General features: G+C 44.3%; 1 protein-coding gene across 2 annotated transcripts in view; it reads right to left on the reverse strand.

The window, feature by feature from the left end:
* The window catches only part of commd10 (COMM domain containing 10), a 101,497-nt gene that overhangs the window by 48,889 nt on the left and 28,171 nt on the right, over positions 1 to 24,437 (reverse strand). Inside the window, exon 6 of one of the 2 annotated variants that reach the window (XM_054731602.2) lies at positions 23,276 to 23,416. The exons of the other annotated variant lie outside the window; for it this stretch is intronic. Coding sequence (XP_054587577.1) covers positions 23,411 to 23,416 — 6 coding nt within the window. The 3' untranslated portion in view covers positions 23,276 to 23,410. Of the gene's footprint in view, positions 1 to 23,275; positions 23,417 to 24,437 lie in introns of those variants that run through there. 2 annotated transcript variants of the gene reach the window in all.

The raw sequence follows: 24,437 nt of genomic DNA on the forward strand, positions 1-24,437 counted from the left end.
TAAATGTTCTTTTAAGATGAACCCATTTTTCTGTGAGGGCACGTTAAGGTAGTGCCAACTATTAGTGGTGCATTAATAATAACATTTATTCCATTTAACAGGTATTTAACCCCAAACCGCCCCCTAATTTGGAAATAAGCTGTCAGTTTTCTAACTAGGAAGCACATTTGCCAGCCGCACTGAGCCATGCCTTCAGACAGAATTAAAGAAGTTTTAAACCAATGACGAGAAAAGACCAACTCGCAAACAGGCTGTGTGTGTGTGTGTGTGCGTGTGTGTGTGTGTGTGTGTGTGTAGGGGGATGGTAACTCCTCCTGTAAGGACTTTTCCAATATCTGCTGTGACTAAAAGGATTTTCAGGATTTTTTTTAACATAATGGCAAGATGGGGGGGGGGGGGGGGGGGGGATCTACCTCACTGGAGCTACTTCCAAAATGATTTGAGCATCCTCGACATCCCTCCGCCAGCTTCCCCCTTCTTGTCTTCGTCTTTTTCCTCCTCCTCCTCCTCCTTCTCCTCACAATCTCTTCATTCTGCACTCCAAACCAGCATGTCTTTTTAAAGCCTTCGGAACCGGAGTGTCTTATCAAGGTTTCCCAGGTCTGCGGGCGAGGCTGAGAAGAAACTACTTTTTCAACCCCACTCTCTGCTATCTGCCTCGTGGCAGTCACAATGAGGCTGACATGCAAACCCAAGCCGGCACGTTTACCACTCAGAAACACACACATGCTCGTACAAAAAGTCTGATTTAGGCTGGAGTCATTTACCGCGAGCCTTCAGCAGAATGAAAAAATATGTGCTTAATGAGGCATAAATGTAAAAATGTCTCATGAATTCTGTCAGGTGGAATCAGGCCTGCAAACAAAACTGGATGACACTACAGCACCTTATTTAAATAAGATGCTGAACGCATCCAAATCCTATCCAGTCAGTGAAAAACTCCACACATAAAGATAATTTTTTGCTAAAGTGATTTCATAACGAAGGATAACCAGGGTATCTGCAGGTTTAAGGGAGCCAAATTTAAGACTTTTTAAGACCTTTTTTAAGGCCACTTTGACCAAATTTAAGCTATTTAAAAAATTAAATTTAAGCTATAATTTCCAGCTATTGCCTGGAACCGGTGCTAACCACATCGCGAACATGGGATTAGCCATCCAGTTACCATTAAACTTCCCCATGACGCAAACTCCCACTAGCTTAAAGAGCAAGTCACCCCTTACAAGAAGCGTACTTCACTCCCACTTCATGTTTGAAAAATGCAACAAATGCTGTTGCCTAGCAGACCGAGAGGGTGGAGCCACTAACAAATACACACACTCACGACATTGTGACATCATAATGTACCAGTTTACATCATAGCATACCTCTTAGCCAATAGCGGTGGCAGATTTAAATTCAAATGTAGTGAAGAGTTTTTACCTGACAACGGCACAACACTGACAGTTTCAGGCAGAAAATTTAAATTTTACCTAAAATGCACTAAAGTGCAAAACTATTGACTACACGTGTCTGCAGCACGATTAGACACGCATTTATATAGTTTATCAGAAAAAAATAGTTGATTTGGGGGTGACTGCTCTTTAACCAGCTAATGTGCTCATCTAAAAATATCCCCCTTTCACAACCAGCTGAATGTGTATGGTTCCGCTTACGCCAACATCGTACACAAAAAATGCTGAAGACTAACTAGAAATTCACGAAATTTTTATAGAAATAAAAGAATCTTGTTTATTGGGCCTTTGGTAATTTAAGACCTTTGGAAACTCTATTTAAGGATTATTTGTCATTTTTAAGGATTTTTAAGGCCTTAAATTTTGAAAAGCAAATTTAAGACGTTTTAAGACTTTTTAAGGACCCGCGGATACCCCCCCCCCCCCCCCCCCCCCCCAAAAAAAAACATGTCTGACACCCATCACGATGGTGGACTCATGTCGCTTCCTGGGCACCACCATCACCCAGGACCTCAAATGGGAGCCCACCATCACCACCATCAGAAAAAAGGCCCAGCAGAGGATGTACTTCCTGAGGCAGTAGAAGAAATTCAACCTATCACCACAGTCAATGAGGCAGTTCTACACCGCTATCATCGAGTCCATCCTCACCTCCTCCATCACCATGTGGTACGCTGGAGCTACCACCAGGGACAAAAAGAGGCTGCAGCGTGTCGTGCGCTCTGCAGAGAAGGTCATTGGCTGCAAACTCCCCTCCATTCAAGATCTGTACACCTCTAGGACATTGAGGCGTGCAGGTTGGATAATAGCTGACTCGTGTCACCCTGGACACAGTCTCTTCGACTCGCTCCCGTCTGGCAGAAGGCTCAGATCCATTTGGACCAGAACCTCTTGTCACAAAAACAGTTTCTTCCCCTCTGCAGTTGGACTTTTGAATGAAAATCCTAGGGCTGCCCACTCAAGTTGATTGGTCCCAGTCATGTGACCCGATGCTGTGCTTGAAACTCAGCAAACACTCAGATTAGTACCTACACGGGGTAGACAGCTGCTTCTCTAATTCTTGCCACGTTTTACATTAATAATTTTATCATGAGTATTTTATTACTTCCTATATTTGCTTGTCTCTTAATTTTTTTTTCTATCTTACCTTCTGCACCAAATTCCGCAGCAAATTCCTAATGTTGTGACTCGGCACACATAGGCAAAATAAAAACTTCTGATTCTGATTCTAATAGCCACATGGTTTGCTTTTTGGTGAATTAGAAGGAAAAAAACTAAATGAATCTTTATTTCCTATTTTTACGGAAACAACCGTTACGTCCGCTCATCATCAACTGTTTCGAAGTTATGAATGCGACATTTGTTCCTCATAATTCACTCCTGTCGTTTCTCAGCCAAGCGTTTGTCAGTCAAGAACAATCATTGACAAACGCAGGCCGTGTTTGTTGTTGTAGTGCGGTTCACCTGGAATGTTTGACGAGTCATGCCGTTGGGGGAAAAATGTTTAAAAACATTCCTGCTGTTCAAATTTACATAAGATCCATGATGAGGAAAACAAGGAGAAGGAAAGTCGATCCAAGGGAGAGCCGGCATGAAAGGCACGTAGACAGTGTCGCTCTTTGTCCATTGTTCTCTTAGACTCTGCAGGTGTGAGTATTAGACTAGCAATGTGAACCGCACCTGTTGTTTTTTAGTTGCCGAGTCAAGATTCTCACTCCCGCGCACGCGCACGCACACGCACACGCACACACACACACACACACGTCTGTGTTTCTATCATAGTGAGGACCCTCATTGACTTCCATTCAGTTTTGTGATTTCACTATGCCTAACCCAAACCCTAACCCTAACCATAACCAATGCTGATCTATTCCTAATCCTTACCTTAACTAAAACTTTATTTACACAATACCTCTAACTGGTATAGTAAGCTTCTGGTAAGTTTCTAAAAAAAAAAAAAAAAAAGCGAGGACCCAAAAAATGTCCTCACTAAATGGTCCTCAGTATGTAGTATGCACAAGACCACACACACATACACACACACACACACACACACACACACACACACTGGCTTAATGAAATATGGAAACATGTGTGCCGTGTTTGATATATTAAACTTTTTAAATGAGGGGAATTCCCTTTTTTTCCCCATTTGACCAATCTATGTCATAAAAGCACAACAGGAATATTTGAGTAGCATTTTAATTTGGGAGGGAGCCACAGGCCTCCGAATCCAGGAATAGAAAGACACCTCGTCTCTAGTCTCACTTGGGCGGCAGCAGCTCAGGAGGTAGAGCGGCTCATCACCATCATCGGTGAGTGAATGGGTGAATGATGCACTGTAGTGTAAAGCGCTTTGGAGTCCTCTGATGCTGAAAGGTGCTAATGCGGGTCATTTATCATTTATTTGTCTTCCCCTTTTGTTTTCTAAGCATCGTCGTATGTCTTCGGTTTATCGTGTGATAAGGTTCCATTTATTGTTTTACTCATCACTTTACACACAAGTCCTCCAAGGGAAATGAAGAATTGTCCAAAGGGAAACTGATGCACTCCATTTATAGTGTTGTATGAGGTACCTCTGAGTAATCTGTATCCTGACAGGCAGGCAGAATGATTTCAGTTTAGAGGATCAGGGAGAATTCCCCTCGGAGAGATGATCTTGTACACAAAACAGGGATAATTAGAGAGGGGAGGTTTTTACCTTTAAAACCACTGAAACCCCAAATGTTTTACAGCCATTAGAGTGGATTCTGGTCTCTAGGGGTTGCAGTGGACTCCACGTGTAAGTTTGCATAAATAACAGCTGAGTGGCCACCCTGAGACTGGGAGATTGGGGTTCAAATCTCGGTCGGGTCATAGGGAGCCTAAAGCTTAGTTTATGCTTAACGCATTTACTGTACTTTCCACTTGGTGATGCGGCTCGCGGATGGAACGCGCTTCACAACTTGCAGCGTTTATGGTTCATGCGGCTCGTCTCTGCGGTGAGCCAATATTCTCCCAAACTGTAGGGGGCAGCATGGAGCTCTACGGAATGCATCCAACACTACACCATAGTAGAAGTAGAAATTACTGTTTACAACATGGCATTTCAGCATTTTTTAACAGCGTCCTCGTCTTTTCCAACAGTGCGAGCTATTTCTCTCCAAGAATTATTAACAACATGTTGATCACGGTGATCTTTGAGGGCTGAATCATACAAATGTCTGTATTTACGAACCTCTGCCATACTAGTTCTTGCCAGTCCGCCATGTTTTTCCCCGTCTGACCGTCCGCGTGGTTAGAAAATTTCCTAAGTGCGCGGTGCGGAAAGTTTGAGCCGTGCGGAGGTGCGGTGGAGGGGCGTGGTTGTTAAAATGATGCAATTTTGCCGTGCGAACCTCGCGGACGCGTCAAGCATAAACCAACCTGAAGTCTCCTCCCTTTCTGGTTGGCTCAGGGGTCCCCAGAAAAATGAAAAAAATGAATGCACGTCAACGGGGCTAAAAGAGCTATTTTCTAATCCGCTTTGCCTTACGCCCTGGATCGCACAAATGTTGTACTTCTATTTAAATTAAAAGTAATCATGGATGTTTCAACTACGCCAGTCATGTACATTGTGACTGATCAGCTTGTAAATGTTCGTAATAAGCATGACTACATTGGCACGTCGCATGTAATCTCCTCTCCCCTAGCATAGCTGCTACTTACCTCATGGCCAGATTTATGGCGGTTCTTTCCTCCTGTGGGAAGGATTTGAAGTTTGCTGAACTCACAGCCATTTTTCCTCAGTTTTCTGTGTGTCTGGTTCGATGACGTCACTCTCGTGAAGCGTATTTGTGGTCCTGGGCTCATTTTCACACAAAACCTAAAATAGCATTTCCCCCCATTCGAAAATAGGCACGTTCTTGGTATCAAAAAGCTTCTTTAAAATTCACAGACATCATATGTGAAATCCATGGAACATAACAAGCGGAATTAGAAAATAGCCCCAATGACTTGCATTAATTTTTTTGTTCTTCCGGGGACCCGTGGTGCGGAAGTAGATGGGCGTGACTTGGGCTCCCTATATGAATGACTTAACAAATTGGACTCAATGCCTCCCTGCAAGTGGTTGGATTGGGGGTTAAACCACCAAATGGTTACTGAGCGGGGCCGTGTCTGCAGCTCACTGCTACCCAAGAAGATGGGTCAAAAGAGGACAAATTTCACACACCAGTGTGACAACTAGTGGGACTTTAACTTTTGACCATATTGCGTTTTTGAGGAGGGAGTTGATTCAGACCGAGCATTGACGTGCTCGAATCCTCCCTCAGAGCTTCTCCCTAAGTCTCTAAATTGAAATCTATTGGCTGTCCTCCGCAGAAAAGACGCTTGCTCTGTGTCTTTGTAAAACAAAATAATTTTTTGCAATGTACTAATATTAACACCACCACATTAACACCACAAATTTGTTTTAGTTTATTTATGCATAGGTTTTCATGGGTATCCTCCCATCAAAGTCAGAAAACCCTTGATTGATGAACTTTTATTTTACAAGTCATGTTCCAATCTGAAACTGAAGATATATGTTCAAGTTTACCTGCAACCTGCACCTAAAATGTGTGGCAAAAAAGATCCTTGTGAAGTTGTGTAAAGGTGACATAAACTTTCAGCCTAGTGAACTAGACCAAATTCTTGCTTTGCAAAGTTTTGGTCCAGGAACGCTCCACTGGAACCTCTGCAGCCCCTAACAGCATTCTGGCTGGCCAATCACAGCTCTCTAGAGGGGTTTCAAATACACAAAGAGCTGTGATTGGTCTATAATGGTGGGCGAATCCCTGCCTTTCTATAAAAACACAAACATATAAGTACGGGCCTTTGAGACACTGAGGCAGAAGATGCCTACAAGTGGTTTCTGACACTTGAACTAGTCTTAAAACAATAGGGCTGTCGCGGTTGAGGAATTCCCCCTGCGGTGATTCAGGGTGGCTTAATATTGCGGTGTGCGATATTATTGCATTCTCTTTTTATTGCAGTACTATCTAAACATAATGCTTACACATTTAAAAAAGGTAAAAAATTGCCGTGCCTTCTTTTATAACACTTTACTGAATGCAGATCAAAGGGCAGTAACAACACAGATCGCAGTAACGTTTGTTTCTCCGACAGCCGGAGTCCGACTGAACTTAAAAACAACAAAATTCAGGAGGTTAAACTTTTAAATGCAAATTTGGCTGCAGCATCTAACAAATAAGAAACAAGTCCCTATTTTGTTTAGTTGTTTAAAATCAAGCATAAAAAATTACATGTACCGGGCGCGGGGCACTATCATTTCACTTTCACTTTCACACACACACGAATGACGGTGCTTTATAGCTCGGTCACGTCCTTGTTACCCACAAGGAAAACCAGCATGTTAACCATATACGGTTTGAGAGAGGATCTGAGAGGGGTGGCAACATTTCCAGCAACACTGAAAACCCTCTCGGATGGTGCGCTCGTTGCACTAACGCACACGTACTTGCGTGCGACTGGCGAGCAAAGGGAATCTCTCCCGGTTGTTGCCCCACCATGTCAGGGGGGTTTTCTTTAGGGTGGATGCATTCCTCCTGCAGGTAGCGAGTGAGCTCCAGCTCGGCTCAAACTCTCTTCGGGACGGTTGCAGAAGCAGTGCTTGTCCGGGACTTCAGGAGGTCTCCGAGCGTTTGTTTATTTATTTATTTTTTGCCGCTGGTGGCAGCTCTGTCTCGGCCAAGGACTCTGGCTGCGCAGCAGCTGACGTACTGAAAACCAAAGTGCTCCCAAAGGAGCGAAGTAACTTTCGTTTTGATACCAGTGCAGCCATCCTTCTCAACATGCATCATTGAGTTGAATCAAGTTCAGTAATCGCGGTGGCCCATGATGCAGCGCGGTGGGCTTCTTCATACTGCGATATTTCATTTTTGCGGTTACCGTGACAGCCCTATAAAACAATGAAGATTGTTTTTCTACACCCACAACCACTGGTGTGTTCTGGCCTATCTGACAAGCTGTCAACTTCTTCATTGTGCCGTCTGTACAGTGACAAATGTTACAAACAAAATGCTGGAGAAGAAAGACACAAATTTAAGGAAAAATGTCATGTTCTGTGCCCCTTTTGTCCCCAGCTCCCTCCTGGTTCCCCTCATGTTCTCCTATCTCCCCACCTTTTGGTTTGGTGTTTCAGTTCTACTGTCTCCTTCAGTGTGTGTGTGGGTGTGTGTGTGTGTGTGTGTTTCCTTTCTCCACTTAGACCATTTATTTTCTTCTTTTTAGATCGCCCTGTATCTTTGTTTCTATTATGTTTTTAGTTTAGTTTGGTGATTTCAGTAGCTTTGGTTTTCAGGATTATATTTGTCTTTTTCCCCTGCTTATTTCTGCTTCTCCTTAGTTCATTGTTTTCACCTGTGCCCAATTCCCACACACCTGCCCCTCGTCTCCTATCACCCAGCGTCTGTATATATACCCGGCCTGTATATACCCTGTCATTTTTATTTGATAGGGCTTATGGTTAAAATCTGATGTTAGCCTAGATCTGGACAAGTGGGGGAGTAGAGGGAGGTGGAGTGTACATTCTACAATCTGCTCTTTAACTGTATTATTTTCTGCAATTTCAGCTGTTAACTTTATTTTCTCTCTAAGTGTTTTTCTCTCCAGAAGAAGCTACAATGATGTTCTGCTGAGCTGTGGTGGCCTCATGGAGGGGGCTGTCGTCTAGCACACTGCTGCTAACCACTTAAACATTCTCCTTCTCCTGATAATAACTTTTTGCTTACCTTGACATAGAATGTGCTACTACTAGTTTACCCGTTTAATTATAGATTCACTAAGATAAATACCATAAAGTTCATTTCTCACCAAATAGAATATTTACTAAGATATCACAGTGTAACCATAGAAACATTGTTGGTGGTGGTGGTGGTGGTGGGGGGGGTGCTCTGTCTTCTCCATCCCCAGTGAGTCGTGGAGGATGGCTGCTTACAAGTGCTGGCCAGTAAATTAGAATATCATCAAAAGGTTGAAAATATTTCAGTAATTCCATTCAAAACGTGAAACTTGTACATTATATTCATGCAATGCACACAGACCAATGTATTTCCAATGTTCATTACATTTAAATTTGATATTCATAAGTGACAACTAATGAAAACTCCAAATTTGGTATCTCAAAAAATTAGAATATTCTGAAAAGGCTGAATATAGAAGACACCTGCTGCCACTCTAATCAGCTGATTTACTCAAAACACCTGCAAAGGCCTTTAAAAGGTCCCTCAGTCTTGTTTTGAAGGCACCACAATCATGGGGAAGACTTCTGACTTAACAGCTGTCCAAAAGACAATCATTGACACCTTGCACAAGGAGGGTAAGACACAAAAGGTGATTGCTAAAGAAGCTGGCTGTTCGCAGAGCTCTGTGTCCAAGCACATTAACAGACAGGCGAAGGGACGGAAAAAATGTGGTAGAAAAAAGTGTACAAGCTCTAGGGATAACCGCACCCTGCAGAGAATTGTGACGACAAACCCATTCAAAAATGTGGGGGAGATCCACAAAGAGTGGACTGCAGCTGGAGTCAGCGCTTCAAGAACCACCACGAGGAGACTCATGAAAGACATGGGATTCAGGTGTCGCATTCCGTGTGTCAAGCCACTCTTGAACATGAAACAGCGCAAGAAGCGTCTCGCCTGGGCCAAGGACAAAAAGGACTGGACTGATGCTGAGTGGTCCAAAGTTATGTTTTCTGATGAAAGCAAGTTCTGCATTTCCTTTGGAAATCAAGGACCCAGAGTCTGGAGGAAGAGCGGAGAAGCACAGAATCCACGTTGCATGAGGTCCAGTGTAAAGTTTCCACCGTCAGTGATGGTGTGGGGTGCCATGTCATCTGCCGGTGTTGGCCCACTCTGTTTCCTGAGGTCCAGGGTCAATGCAGCCGTCTACCAGGAAGTTTTAGAGCACTTCATGCTTCCTGCTGCTGACCAACTTTATGGGGATGCAGACTTCACCTTTCAACAGGACTTGGCACCTGCACACAGTGCCAAAACCACCAGCACCTGGTTCAAGGACCATGGTATCCCTGTCCTTGATTGGCCAGCAAACTCGCCTGACCTTAACCCCATAGAAAATCTATGGGGTATTGTGAAGCGGAGGATGCAATACGCTAGACCCAACAATGCAGAGGAGCTGAAGACGACTATCAGAGCAACCTGGGCTCTCATAACACCTGAGCAGTGCCACAGACTGATCGAGTCCATGCCACGCCGCATTACTGCAGTTATTGAGGCAAAAGGAGCCCCGACTAAGTATTGAGTGCTATACATGCACATTCTTTTCATGTTCATTCTTTTCAGTTGGCCAACATTAGAGAAACAAACATTTTTTCATTGGCCTTTAGAATATTCTAATTTTCTGAGATACCAGATTTGATGTTTTCATTGGTTGTCACCTATAAATATCAAAATTAAACGTAATAAACATCGGAAATACATTGGTCTGTGTGCATTGCATGAATATAATGTACAAGTTTCACGTTTTGAATGGAATTACTGAAATATTTTCAACCTTTTGATGATATTCTAATTTACTGGCCAGCACTTGTATACTGAGCCAGGATTCTCTGGAGGTTTCTTCCTGTTAAAAGGGAGTTTTCCTCTCCACTGTCACTAAATGCTTGCTTAGTATGAGGATTGCATCAAGTCACTGACACTAGTCAGTGACTTGATGCAATTTGCTGGGTTCCTTATATAGGAAACATTATTTCTGATTGGCTTAATCAACTGACCTGAATTGGAATGTTTATTATGTGAAGTGCCTTGAGACGACTCTTGTCGTGATTTGGCGCCATATAAATAAAATTGAATTGAACTGAATTGAATTACTCAAGTTGAAAATGAATGCAACCTTCGAGCTGTTGAACCACCACCAATTCCCAGCTGGAGGCCACTTGGAGGCTTTGAAAAGGTGGTTTAAAATAAGGGGGATGAATTCAGATCACAGGAGGGAATTATGGATTTTCAGCTGGGTGTGTTTGCCTTTCTCATGTAGTTGGGACAAAAATCTGCTCACACCGTGCAGTGGTCTGATTTTCCTCTGGGAACGAAAAGCTGAACCCTCTAAAAATAAATTATTAAAGAATCTGCATAGAATTAGGATTCATTTTGAGGTTTAGGAAGGTAAGCTGTAGTAATGGCGACGACTAAAGGGAATCTGAGTCTTATGAATCCAAGTGATGCAAACATTACTGTGTGTATGTTTGTGCTACAAATTTGTTTGCACAACGCTTGAATGACACTGCTCTTGTGCACCATCATTAGAGCAAGGTCAGTGTAACACTGGCAACACCACTTCATAAATTATGTAAAGAGATACATGAATTAGACTTTGTAATTGCACCTTTCCACTACACCACGAGCGCAGATTGCACGCTTGTATGTATGTATGCGTTTTTATCATCTTTAATTAGTTCCAAGAGAACAGCTGTGGTGATTAAAGTGTTGTGTTGGTCTGAACTGGGAATAGAAGAGGCAGCACTGGACCCAGACAGTCGTGGTTACATTTAAATTTGTGCAACTTTGGATTTGCATGTAAATTTACATAAAAAGAGAAGAAAAACACAAAAACAGGAGAAACAGAAGAGAACCAAGCATTTGAAAATGTGAATGAAGAACAGCAAAACACATCTGGATATTGTCCTGGTGTGTCTGGTAATGGGATGTTGGATATAAATCCTTTGGACCTTGTGGACTTAGAGAAAGATTTCTGCGAATTGGGCTCGATTCACACAGATGCCTCCTGAGCCCATCAAATCCAGAAAGTGTGGAAGCTCGGAACACCTCAGACTTTTACTGTATTTGTTTTAGCCAAACTTAAGCAGTTTTTTTAAGGGCTTCATTGTAGCCCTACTGAGAGAGAACTGCTGCTGCAGGGGAGTGCTTTTCCCACCATAAAAGAGAGGCAAGAGAGGCCGGCTTTTAAAAATATTTAAGCAGAATTCATGGTTTTAGAGCAGGGGTGTCAAACATGCGGCCCGCGGGCCGAATCCGGCCCGCAAGCGGGTTAAATCCGGCCCGCGAGATGGTTGTGTAAAACTTTATTTTCATACTTTACAATGTAGAGTGAAAATAAACGTATCTTTGTGAGCAAGTTTCCTCTGTAATGAGTATAAATAAAACAAAGCTGCGCTCAAGGCTCACACAAAAACTTGAATCACATCCTGAAGTTGGCTGCCACTCAGGATGTGACTTCTGATATTGATGTTCTGGTGAAAGCTAAAAGATGTAAAATAAAATGAGTCAAATATACTTTAAGTGCTGCATGAAACTGATCTAGCCATGTGATCTTAAGCTCTTTGAATCACTAAGGAATGTTTTTTTAATTTATTGATTTTTTGTTTTTTTCAAAATTTCAAGTAAACTTCAGGTGTTGTACTTGTACTATTTTGGATACACTGTCCTCAGGCTCCAGCCTTGTTTTATATTGATTGTATTAAAACAAAGAAAACAATCTGAAGTTTGTTTTTAATTTACCGGTCCGGCCCACTTGGGACTAGATTTCCCTCAATGTGGCCCCTGAGCTAAAATGAGTTTGACACCCCTGTTTTAGAGTCTCCTTGACCACAAGATTTGTGTGACAAAAAACTTTTGATCTCTCTTAGCCCGGGACCCTACGTTGTCTGTATGCAGCCCCAGATGTTTTGACCTTGCAGAAGAATTGTGCTTTTTTTAAAAATCATTATTATTATTTTCCCCGTCTCCTGTCAGTCTGTCCAGATGAATTGTGCTTACAAAGTTTGTGGTAAGACAAACTACCTCTTGCAAAAGTGGTGCCTAAAGCCTGAGTCATGCTTCTCCGTCTGCGTCAGTGCAGACACACGCAGCGCCATTATCCGTCCTAGCGGGCCTGCTGGAGAGATCTGCAAGGACGGACGGAGTCGAGCTCTCTTTTTGAAACATCCGTCCGTCGAGACGGACAACGCAAGCTTGTGATTGGTCAGGGCACCGCTGTCGTCTACAACGCCGCCATTGCACCCTCAAAAACATAAAGAGAGCCGAGGATAACTAGCGGCAGACACGGAGAAGCTTGAAGAATACCTCGCGAAAAAACTCTAAAAACATGAGCGTTTAATTCCCCGTGACTGGGGGAGTGAAAAGATGCGCAGCAAGCGTTTTATTTGTGGACGGAAATGACAGGAAACGTGGGTTTAGAGGTGGCGAGCGCATTGAGAGAAAACACAATATAAACACACTATCTTGGACTGGATGCATGACAAGATACCACAGAACAGCGCTACGCCCTCTGCTGTCCTGGTGGGGAATTGCTTTGCGACGCTGAGAGCAAAATATCTCCGTTTGTGCGTGCGTGTCTCTCCCTTTTGGAGCTGACGGAGAAGCATGAATCAGGCTTAACTCTCTCTCTCACACACACACACACACACACACACACACACACACACACACACACACACACACACACACACACACACAGAGGGGGAAAGAGAGAGAGAGAGAGAGAGAGAGAGAGAGAAGAAGAAAATATCATTTCTAAAGCGCCTCTCAAGATAAAAATCACGAGGCGCTTCACAAAAACAAAAAATTTTAAAAATATAAAAAGATTTTGGAAAATGGTTAAAATATATTTAAAATGAGCAAAAAATAGACAAGTGTGATTTAAAAAAATGTTAAAGAGAGAGTGAATAGGAAAGAGGGAAATCAGTGGATCCTGAGGGCAGAATAAAGAGAAAGTGGTTGAAGAAGGTCATACAAAAGCCAGCTTGAACAAGTGAGTTCACACACACACACACACACACACACACACAAGTGACGACAAACAAAAAGGAAAACAAGAATATTCGCTTTGAGGAGATTCACTGGTAACTCAATTTGTACAATTTATCAACCAAGTAAATTCTACAGGGACACAAAAACTGCACCAGGTTCTAGGTTCCTGGTGAACAAAAGGTAAACGTATTTTCTTTTGTAAATTTTGTTGACAAAATAAAATGATCTCCAGCTACTGGACTGGATTGTGAAACTGTAGACCCATGAGCCAAGCAGTCTGGCACCACTGGTTCAGAACAACTATGACTACTGGCATGTAAATGTCAGCAAAGTCCCAGTGGTGCTGCACACACATCAAGCATGAAGAAGCCTTTAAGTTGGTGGAAAATGTCAGTACAATACCCAAGTAAATGCCAGGATGCACATACTTTATCCTAGCAGAAGAAAATGGTGAGCGGTGTGAGTCACTGTACCTGTTGGTGGTCTTTATCTTATGTCTGATGGGCGCATGTATGAATAAGCACGACTGAATGGCTGATGTTTATGAAGCGTGTCGGACAGTGAGTGTATTTTAGTGTTGCATTAATCATATTCGTCGCCATTGGGTCAGCCACAGTTTACGCCGCCACCTCCAATCCGGCGCCTGTGCCTTTAACAGCACATGCTTTTTGGCTGCTACGCTAATGACATTTAGCACAGACCGGTGGGGACTGCATGTCATTCCAATTAGAGGAAGCTCTCCACTGTATGGCTAACTATTAACCTACCGTCCAACTCTTCCCTGCAAATTTGGGGATGAATTATTGAAAAAGGCAGAGCTGAGCACCTTGATGGGGCTGGCAGATTTGGCTGGCTGAATGGTCAAACCGACACAGTTCAGAGAGAAGTAAAAAAGTAAATGGCTATCTGAGCTGCTCAGAGCAAAGCTGGGTTGACGGCTTTGTGGGGTGTCTGGACTGAATAGGAAAAAACAACTAAGCTGGAGGGTATGCTAGTCTACTCTTATCCAAACTCACTCTTTCAATGGCAGACATGTTTTATAGATACACCAATAAAGTCGTAGGAATTTTTTTCTATTTTGAAAACAAATATGAAACCACATTGGTCCAAGAGGTGAAGAGCCACCTGAGTGAAACAAGTAGAACTCCATGTTCTTCTACTGGACACACAGATGAGCAACGTTAAAGATCCCAAGATGTAAACAAGGGGTCTTATTATTCATAACTAACCTTTGCATCCTTATGTGCTGCCATGTGGGTCTCTACTGCCTCTATAAACACCCCAAACGTGAAATAAATCCATCCATTCTTTTTCTGCCAGTGTTTGATTTTAGGATTTATGTGCCTAAAAAAAATCTGTTTCAAAAAGTCCCTTTTGTGATGTCACAAATGGGAAAATTAGCATAGAACCACCTCTCACGTGCAAGAGAGAGCTGCAGGTGAAGGAGCAGCGGCTCCTCTCAAATCCCTCCTAGATATCGGAGCTTCTCAGCTTCTAGCAGCCTGAGCAGAGGACGAGTGAGCGTGGCGAGCTCCTGAAACAGCTTATTTTGGAAGGTACTGAAAATGTCAACAATAAAACTGCTGAAATTGCTTTAAGTGAGAGGGATTTTCTGCAAAGAACTTCGTTAACATGTTTTTTGTTTATACCATAGAACTATTAGACTTAAGAAAAATGTCATAATATGTCCCCTTTAAAGTTTGAGTCTCTGAGTATAATAAAATAGCGGTCCTAGCACTAGTGAAAATGATTCCCTGCACTATTGTGGAGACTGATCCAACAACTGTGATACCACAGATTTAATAACGAAAGCCAGAAAAAATGTTATGCAAAAGTAAAAGTTCATCTTTTAGTAGAACTACCACCAGCAATTCAGAAATGCACCAATCAAGGATCTTTCATGGCGGTGAAAACGAAGAGTCGGAGTACCCGGCCCGGAGGGTTCCGGGGTCCCACCCTGGAGCCAGGCCTGGGGTTGGGGCCCGTGAGCGAGCGCCTGGTGGCCGGGCTTTCGCCCATGGGGCCCGGCCGGGCCCAGCCCGAACCGGATACATGGGCTCGTCCAACTGTGGACCCACCACCCGCAGGAGGAACATGAAGGGTCCGGTGCAGTGTGGATCGGGTGGCAGACCAAGGCGGGAGCCTTGGCGGTCCAATCCCCGGACAAGGAAACTAGTTTTTGGGACATGGAACGTCACCTCGCTGGCGGGGAAGGAGCCGGAGCTTGTGGCAGAGGTTGAGCGGTACCGGCTTGATATAGTCGGACTCACCTCGACACATTGCATTGGCTCTGGAACCCGAGACCTGGAGAGGGGTTGGACACTCTACTTTGCTGGAGTTGCTCCGGGTGAGAGGCGGAGGGCTGGGGTTGGCTTTTTGTTAGCCCCGAGACTCTCTGCCTGTGTGTTGGGGTTTACCCCGGGGGACAAGAGGGTAGCTTCCTTGCGCTTTCGGGTCGGGGAACGGGTCCTGACTGTTGTTTGTGCTTATGGGCCAAATATCAGTTCAGAGTACCCACCCTTTTTGGAGTCCCTGGGACGAGTGCTAGATAGTACTCCATCAGGGGACTCCATTGTCCTGCTGGGGGACTTCAATGCTCACGTGGGCAATGACAGCTTGACCTGGAGGGGTGTGATTGGGAGGAACGGCCCACCTGATCAGAACTCGAGCGGTGTTTTGTTATTGGACTTCTGTGCAAGCCACAGTTTGGCCATAACGAACACCATGTTCGAACATAAGGATGCCCACCGGTACACTTGGTACCAGGGCAGCCTAGGTCACAGGTCGATGATAGATTTTGTAGTCGTATCATCTGACCTGCGACCGTATGTTTTGGACACCCGAGTGAAGAGAGGGGCGGAGCTGTCAACTGATCACCACCTGGTGGTGAGTTGGATCAGATGGCAAGGGAACATGCCGCGTAGACCTGGCAGACCCAAACGCATAGTGAGGGTCTGCTGGGAACGCCTGTCAGAAGAACCTGTCAAAACGGTCTTCAACTCCCACCTCCGGCAGAGCTTTGACCACGTCCCGAGAGCAGTGGGGGACATTGAGTCCGAGTGGGCCTTGTTCCACTCTGCGATTGTCGAGGCGGCTGTTGCTAGCTGTGGCCGTAAGGTGGCCGGTGCCAGTCGTGGTGGCAACCCCCGTACCCGCTGGTGGACACCAGAGGTTCGGGGAGCCATCAGGCTGAAGAAGGAGGCCTACAGGGCGTGGCTGGTCTGTGGGTCTCCGGAGGCAGCAGACAGGTACCGGATAGCCAAGCGGGGTGCAGCAGTGGCAGTTGCCGAGGCAAAATCTCGGGCGTGGGAGGAGTTTGGTGAGGCCATGGAGAAAGACTATCGATCGGCTCCAAAGAGGTTCTGGCAAACTGTCCGGCGCCTCAGGAGAGGAAGGCAGCAACTCGCTCACACTGTTTACAGTGGGGATGGGGAGCTGCTGACGTCAACTGAGGCTATAGTCGGACGGTGGAAGGAATACTTTGAGGAGCTCCTCAATCCCACCAATGCGCATTCCGAGGAGGAACCAGAGCTGGGAGGCCTGGGGATGGACTGTCCGATCTCGGGGGCAGAAGTTGCTGAGGTAGTCAAACAACTACACAGCGGCGGAGCCCCGGGGGCGGATGAGGTTCGTCCTGGGTATCTCAAGGCTATGGATGTTGTAGGGCTGTCATGGTTGACACGTCTCTACAACATTGCGTGGTCATCGGGGGCAGTTCCTAGGGAGTGGCAGACCGGGGTGGTGGTCCCCATCTTTAAGAAGGGTGACCTGAGGGTGTGTTCCAACTATAGGGGGAGCACACTCCTCAGCCTCCCTGGAAAGGTCTACTCCAAGGTACTGGAGAGGAGGGTCCGATCGATAGTTGAATCTCAGATAGAGGAGGAGCAATGTGGTTTTCGTCCTGGCCGTGGAACTGTGGACCAGCTCTATACCCTTGCAAGGGTGATGGAGGGGGCATGGGAGTTTGCCCAACCAATCCACATGTGCTTTGTGGATTTGGAGAAGGCTTATGACCGTGTCCCCAGGGGCACCCTGTGGGGGACGCTCCAGGAGTATGGGGTGGGTGGCTTTCTGTTAAGGGCCATTCAGTCCCTTTACCAGAGGAGCGTGAGTTTGGTCCGCATAGCCGGTAGTAAGTCGGACCTGTTCCCAGTGAGGGTTGGACTCCGCCAGGGCTGCCCTTTGTCACCGGTTCTGTTCATCACTTTTATGGACAGAATTTCTAGACGCAGCCGTGGTGTGGAGTGTGTCGAGTTTGGTGGCAGGAGAATCTCGTCTCTGCTTTTTGCGGATGATGTGGTCCTCCTAGCTTCATCCAGCTCTGACCTTCAGCTCTTGCTGGGTAGGTTCGCGGCCGAATGTGAAGCGGCTGGGATGAGGATCAGCACCTCCAAATCTGAGACCATGGTTCTCGACCGGAAAAGGGTGGCTTGCCACCTCCGGGTCGGGGGAGAGGTCCTACCTCAAGTGGAGGAGTTTAAGTATCTCGGGGTCTTGTTCACGAGTGAGGGTAGGAGGGATCGGGAGATCGACAGGCGGATTGGTTCGGCATCTGCAGTGATGCGGACGCTGAGCCGATCTGTCGTGGGGAAGAGGGAGCTGAGCCAGAAAGCCAGGCTCTCGATTTACCGGTCGATCTACGTCCCAATCCTCACCTATGGTCATGAGCTTTGGGTAATGACCGAAAGAACGAGATCGCGGATACAAGCGGCCGAAATGAGTTTCCTCCGTAGGGTGGCCGGGCTCAGCCTTAGAGATAGGGTGAGGAGCTCGGACATTCGGGAGGGACTCGGAGTAGAACCGCTGCTCCTCCGGATCGAAAGGAGCCAGTTGAGGTGGTTTGGGCATCTGGTCAGGATGCCTCCTGGACGCCTCCCTGGGGAGGTGTTTCGGGCATGTCCTGCCGGCAGAAGGCCCCCGGGTCGACCCAGGACACGTTGGAGAAGTTACATCTCCAATCTGGTCCGGGAACGCCTTGGGGTCCTGCCGGAGGAGCTGGTGGACAAGGCCGGGGAGAGGACGGCCTGGAGCTCCCTAGTTGGGATGCTGCCCCCGCGACCCGGACCCGGATAAGCGGAGGAAGACGACGACGACGACGACGACCAATCAAGTTGGTCACATCCCAAGATCACACGCAGTAAACTGCATCATGTAGTGACAGATTGTAGGGAATGATTTAGCAGATCTTTCCATTCTAAATTCTGCAGGAAACTGGTCTACGCATCACAAACTCAAGTTGGCTAACATGTTCCAGCTCTGTCAATACCTCCCTTGGCAGCTCAGAGGCTTAACAGCAGTGGGTCGTCTTCACACCGCCCTCATCCAGCCTCGATGCTTTCATAAAGCACATCAGAAACGTAAGAAGGCGTCTCAAGCCCAGCTTGAAACTGTTTTGCAAAAATGACTGTAGTCAATGTCACTGAGCACACTGAATAATCCGATTAGAAAAAGTTGTATTTTACTTGTTGGTTCCACAAATAATAACAAATCATGGCACGATAAATAAAGCAAATATTTAGATGTGAATGACACGAGTTCAAAATCGCTGCAGGAGAGTAAAAATTGGATTTAAATAACCTCAAATTTAGTAGCAATGAATAGTTCAGAGAAAAAAGTTATAATTCAGCTGAAAGGCTAAACTGACACAACTGAAAGTGAGTAAACATGTTATTTTTATTTAAAAAGGCAGGAAACAGAGAAGAAAACACCACATCTATGAATTCTTAAGCATTTTATTTATTTATTTCTCCCTTTGAGGCATTTGCTTAAATTACCTAATTTTCATTTTAGTTTTTTTTTGTAAGATTTCAAAAGCTTTTCTTCAAATAAACTGACAGCTGAACAAAAAAAAAACCTACTTCAGAGGCTGGAATATAAACCGTTCGGTGCTGTTCTTGCTCTTAAACGTGCACAAGAATCTTTTTCATGTGTGGGAGAAATAAAAAGATACGCTGCATCTGACTGAAGGTGCTGATGACAGAACAATACAGGATTCTGTTTCTCAAGACCCTGACCTACCTAATTGGTTTTATAAGCATTTAAATGAACCAAGCACCAAAGATGAAGCTGTCAAACTGGACGCTTTTACATTCAGGTTGAGTTTCTTCTATTGTTTATAACTGACAAGAAACTTTCTCAAATACCCTTTTCAGAAGGGAATCTAGACACATTTATGCAAACATGCATATGTATGCCATGGAGGACGACTCTCTGGTGGTCGTGCGTGCTTCCTTTGAAAGCACACCGACACAGATGCAGAGCACAGACTCGGTGCATCTGAAGTCAGCCAGCACACCCTTACGCAGCAAAGAGAATATATGACCAAAGCAGACGGCTTCAGCATGTCTGCGTCTCAGTATTTGGAATGGAAAGGGAAAATGTAGGTGGACGGTGCATGTTTGCATTTCAAAAGAGATGGGACAGATTTCGTGTGTGTGCTGGTTTGACTTTGTGTGCTCAAAGCCTTTGTATCGTTGCAGATGCTGCTGTACTGTTCTGACAGTGCATAAGTTCAAACACTGAAGCAAGTTCAGTGATTTTTGATGCACACGAGGCAGAAAAGACTCACGCTTATGAAGAATGATGTAAGAATGTAATATAACCAAAAGGAAAGTCAGTATGCAATCTTACTAATTAAATTAGGCTAAATAAGTGTCAAGCAGGTTTAAGTAAGTAAGTAAGTAAAACTTTATTTATATAGCACTTTTCACTGATAAAATCACAAAGTGCTTCACAACATACATAAAAAGGCAAAACAGGACAGGAGCACAAGGTCAACTTACATAAAAGCTTGTCTAAATAAAAGTGTCTTCAGCTGCTTTTTAAAAGAATCAACAGTCGACCACATGAAGAAACAAGGGCCGGGCGTTCCAAAGTCTGGGAGCTACAGCTTGAAAGGACAGGTGCCCTCTAGTTTTAAATCTGGTCTTAGGGGCCAGACCCGAGGACCGTAGAGTGTGCCAGAAGAGTGAGGGATTAAAAGGTCTGATAAATATTGTGGAGCTTGTCCATTAAGAGCTCTAAAAGTCTAAACTAAAATTTTAAAATCAATTCTAAACTTGACCGGTAGCCAATGTAAAGAGGATAAAACCGGTGTTATGTGAGCCCTTCCATTGGTTCCTGTTAAAAGCCTTGCTGCAGCGTTCTGGACCAACTGGAGACGACTGACATCTGATTTGTTAAAACAAGTAAAGATAGAATTACAATAATCTCAACGAAAAGAAATAAAAGCACGGATAATCATCTCCAAGTCCGGTTTGGAAGTAAAAGCTCTCAATTTGGAAATGTTTCTTAAATGATAAAAGCAGTTCTTCACTAAATGTTTTGAGTGGCAGCTCAAAGACATGGACTGGTCAAAAAGAACACCAATGTTTCTGAGACTGGTCTGGACTGAGGAGCTCAGGGAACCGAGGTGTTGTCTGATTAAAAGCACTTTCTGTTCAGGAGCAATGATCAGTGTTTCGGCCTTGCTTGAGTTCAACTGAAGACAGTTACTGGCTAGCCAGTCCTTAATACGCTCAATGCAATCAAGTAGATCAGCTAACTTGTTAAACTCTGTGTCCTTGAAAGAGCAGTAGAGTTGAATGTCATCCGCATATAAATGGTAGGACACATTAGTAAAGCTTTTAATAATCTCCCCAAGAGGGCAAATATATAATAGAAACAAAATTGGGCCAAGGACCGAGCCCTGGGGAACACCGTGAAGCAAAGATGTGACTTCAGACCTAATCTTGTTTACACATAAAGAGAATGTTCTGTTATTCAAATAGGAAGAACCCCACTTCAGAACCGTACCAGAAAATCCTGTCATTGTGAAGTCGATGTAACAGAATTTTATGGTCAACCGTGTCAAAAGCTGAAGACAAATCCAATAAAAGGAAAAATCTAACTGATTTTTGGCATTATGCCTGAAATTACTCAATATTTTAGTAGACATGTTCTCAAGCATAGCCTGGCAAGCCATCTTAAATATGTGCATATTTAGGCCACGACCCATTGACAGAGTGAAGTCATGGGGCAGAATGTACGATTGTCTTTCAAACTGTCTCCACATGCAATTGGACAGAACTATGGGCCAATCAGAGCAATGAACAACGTGACCTATTCATCGCTATGGGAATTGGTCAACGTGGCAGTGAGTCCGCCATACACCATAGAAGCAAATATATATTCTTTTTCAAAATAAAGGACTTAAGTACCTCTATCTGCTCACGGCTCAAATAAAAGCCCAAGTCCAAATCATCCAAAGATGATGCCAAAGCTGTTTCAAATGAGCGCCATTCCTGAGCCGACGCCATCTTTGTAGATTTTCTCCATCGCAGCTCTTGTGCAAAGCTCGTCCAACAAACATAGAGCTCTGTGACTGGCAAGACACAAAACTGTTAGGACCAACGGTAGGCCTGCTAAGTCTACAATGGAGGGTGGCTAGACCGACTAGAAGGGCAATATCTTTTTGCTACTGCCCCAGTTGATCGTTCTAGGTCATGTCAAACATAGCAGCCGATGAAAAATCCTCACAAACTGTCTTCTCCCTCTCCATCATCAACAAATAACTAAACGTCATGAAACAACAAAACAAGCTTTTACCCTTTTCCATCCTCCCACGTGAATCTTTCACTGATCTTAGCATCAAGAACCCAGCAGAAATTGAGGGAACTTGATGTTCTTTGATAAAAGAAGCCTTTTCTCCTCCAAGAACATCAAGTCCAAACTATTTTATTACCGTTTTATTTTTTTGATTGATGACACTGAGTCACACAACAGAACAGGACAGAATCCAACTCAATCCAGTCACACCCACATACGTAGCAACGCCCATTAACGGAATTGTTTCCCTTTAGGGTGTCACCTTAAGTGATGACTAATCTCTTCCACTTTTGCCCGCCTCTTTTAATTTCTTAAAAACTATTCAGTAAAAATAAAATCTTAATATAACTTCGGTCAGTATCAAACAGCAGCCGTTTGCTTTCCCTCTCATGCAACAGTGAACTAAGTGATAAAGCTTGCCTCTATTATTAGCTGTGTAATGGAGGACCATGGCTGTGGAGATCAGACAAGGAGACGATAAGAAAAGTGCTTACTCCTACGTTTCTTGCCCTCCTCCTATATCATTTTTGAAAACAGTTGCAGCGCAGCAACAGATCATGCTCAGTTAATGGCCTTAGAATACAACTGCGGCCACTGTAAGACACACTCACCATTAATCAGTCTGAATGTGCATTAAAACTAAAACATTTAACTGGGGAACTGATCTGTTATTCCACCATTCAATCATGTTGCAAAAAATACATCACAGTCATACGTCAAATAAAGAGTTTATAGAAAAAGACTCAAAGCGAGCAGTATTGAGCCCTTCTTTATGGATTATTAATGACGTTGGTCTTTTTTGTTCCTCTGGCTTGTGTCAACTTTCAACAGAACATCTTTTTGGTTTTGTAGAAAATTTCTCCTGGAACATTTTAGGGATATTCATCCTACTCAACATATCCCAAATTATCATCTCTGGAGATGCTCCCATCAATTTTCAATGTCCTTTAAAGATTCTAACGTTTCCCTATATATACTTTTGCCAGATGTAGGACATGTAGGAAGAAAATGAATAGGTATCCTCTTCAGAGGGCAGTCAACTTTACTGCAACAGAGATTTTCATCGTTTAGCTCCATAATCATGATAATATACTCATATATAAATTAAAAAGCTTAAAAACAGGAGCTAAACGGCATCATAACAAAAAAAAATCATCTTCAACTAATGGGACATAGTATAACTGGCCAGATGCCAAATAAACTGTATTGAAAGATTACTGGAAAACATTGGGAATCTGTGCACAATCAACAAAAACAGTTTAAACTGATTCGAGTATATCTGGGACATGCTTTAGTAATAAGTACTTGACTCTTGCTCTTTGTGTGTGACTGTGACCTTGTACTTTCTGGTTCCACATTAATCTGAAACATCATTCAGTCAACAGTTATTATGAGTGACAGTTGGAGACTAGTTAAGTGCCCACCCCATAACCAGTTTGCTGCAGCAGTTATGTCCCTGGGTAAGACACTTCAACCACCTTACCTGCTGCTTGGTGATCGGAGGTGAACTGGCGGCGCTCGGTGAGTATGGCAGCCTCACCTCAGTCAGTTAACACAAGGGCTGGTATAGGTACTTGTACTCATGCATGGATGAATGGCTGTGTTGTAAAGCTTCTTGAGGTTCTATGACTGTAGAAGAGGATATATTAAAACAGACCATTTACTATTTATTACCAACAAAACTACGTATGTGAACATTCATCTATTTCTTCCATTTATCCAGGGTTGTGTCGTGGGGACGGTAAACTAAGCAGAGAGGTCCAGGTTTCCCTTTCAAAGCTAGCTTGGTTCTGAGCTGCCGGAAGATGAGGAAGATGACTACCATCTTAAAAAAAAAACCTCCCATCCACTGCGTTCCACTGTGGAGACCATGGACAGCTCCTTCAGAGGCAGACTGAGACATCCCAGATGGAAAACAGAATGCTACTGTAGGCCATTCATCCTCTCGGCAGTAAGAGTGTATAACTCCTAAAGCCTGGTTCATGCTTCTCCATCAGCTCCGCAAGGGACAGACACGCACGGATTGACGGAAGCGTTTTGCTCTCATACTTCTCCAGCTCCTGGAGAGTGTTGCAAAGCAATTCCCCGGCAGGACAGCAGAGGGCGTAGCGCTGTTCTGTGGTATCCTGTCATGTATCCGGTCCAAGATCGTTTGTTTATATTGTGTTTTTTGTGTATATAAGAGACTTTTAACACGGACATATTTGTCTCTCATTCTCCCACCGCTTCATGCACTCCCCACCTCTAAACCCACGTTTCCTGTCATTTCCGTCCACAAATAAAACGCTTGCTGCGCATCTTTTCACTCCTCCAGTCACGGGAGGATGAAACATTCATATTTTTAGAGTTTTTCGCGAGGTATTCTTCAAGCTTCTCCGTGTCTGCCGCTAGTTAAACTCGGCTCTCTTTGCAATGGCAGCGCTGTAAACAACAACGGCGTCCTGACCAATCACAAGCTTGCGTAATCCGTCTCGTTCGACGGATGTTTAAAAAAGTGGGCTCGACTCCGTACGTACTTGCGTGCCTGCCGGAGCCCTATGCAAGGACGGATAATGGCGTTGCGTGTCTCAGCACTGACGCAGACGGAGAAGCATAAATCAGGCATAAGTTTAAGATGTACTGGCATTATCCTGTTACACAGTAACACCAA

The sequence above is a fragment of the Nothobranchius furzeri genome, chromosome 17 (assembly GCF_043380555.1).
Source record: "Nothobranchius furzeri strain GRZ-AD chromosome 17, NfurGRZ-RIMD1, whole genome shotgun sequence".
Lineage (NCBI taxonomy): Eukaryota > Metazoa > Chordata > Actinopteri > Cyprinodontiformes > Nothobranchiidae > Nothobranchius > Nothobranchius furzeri.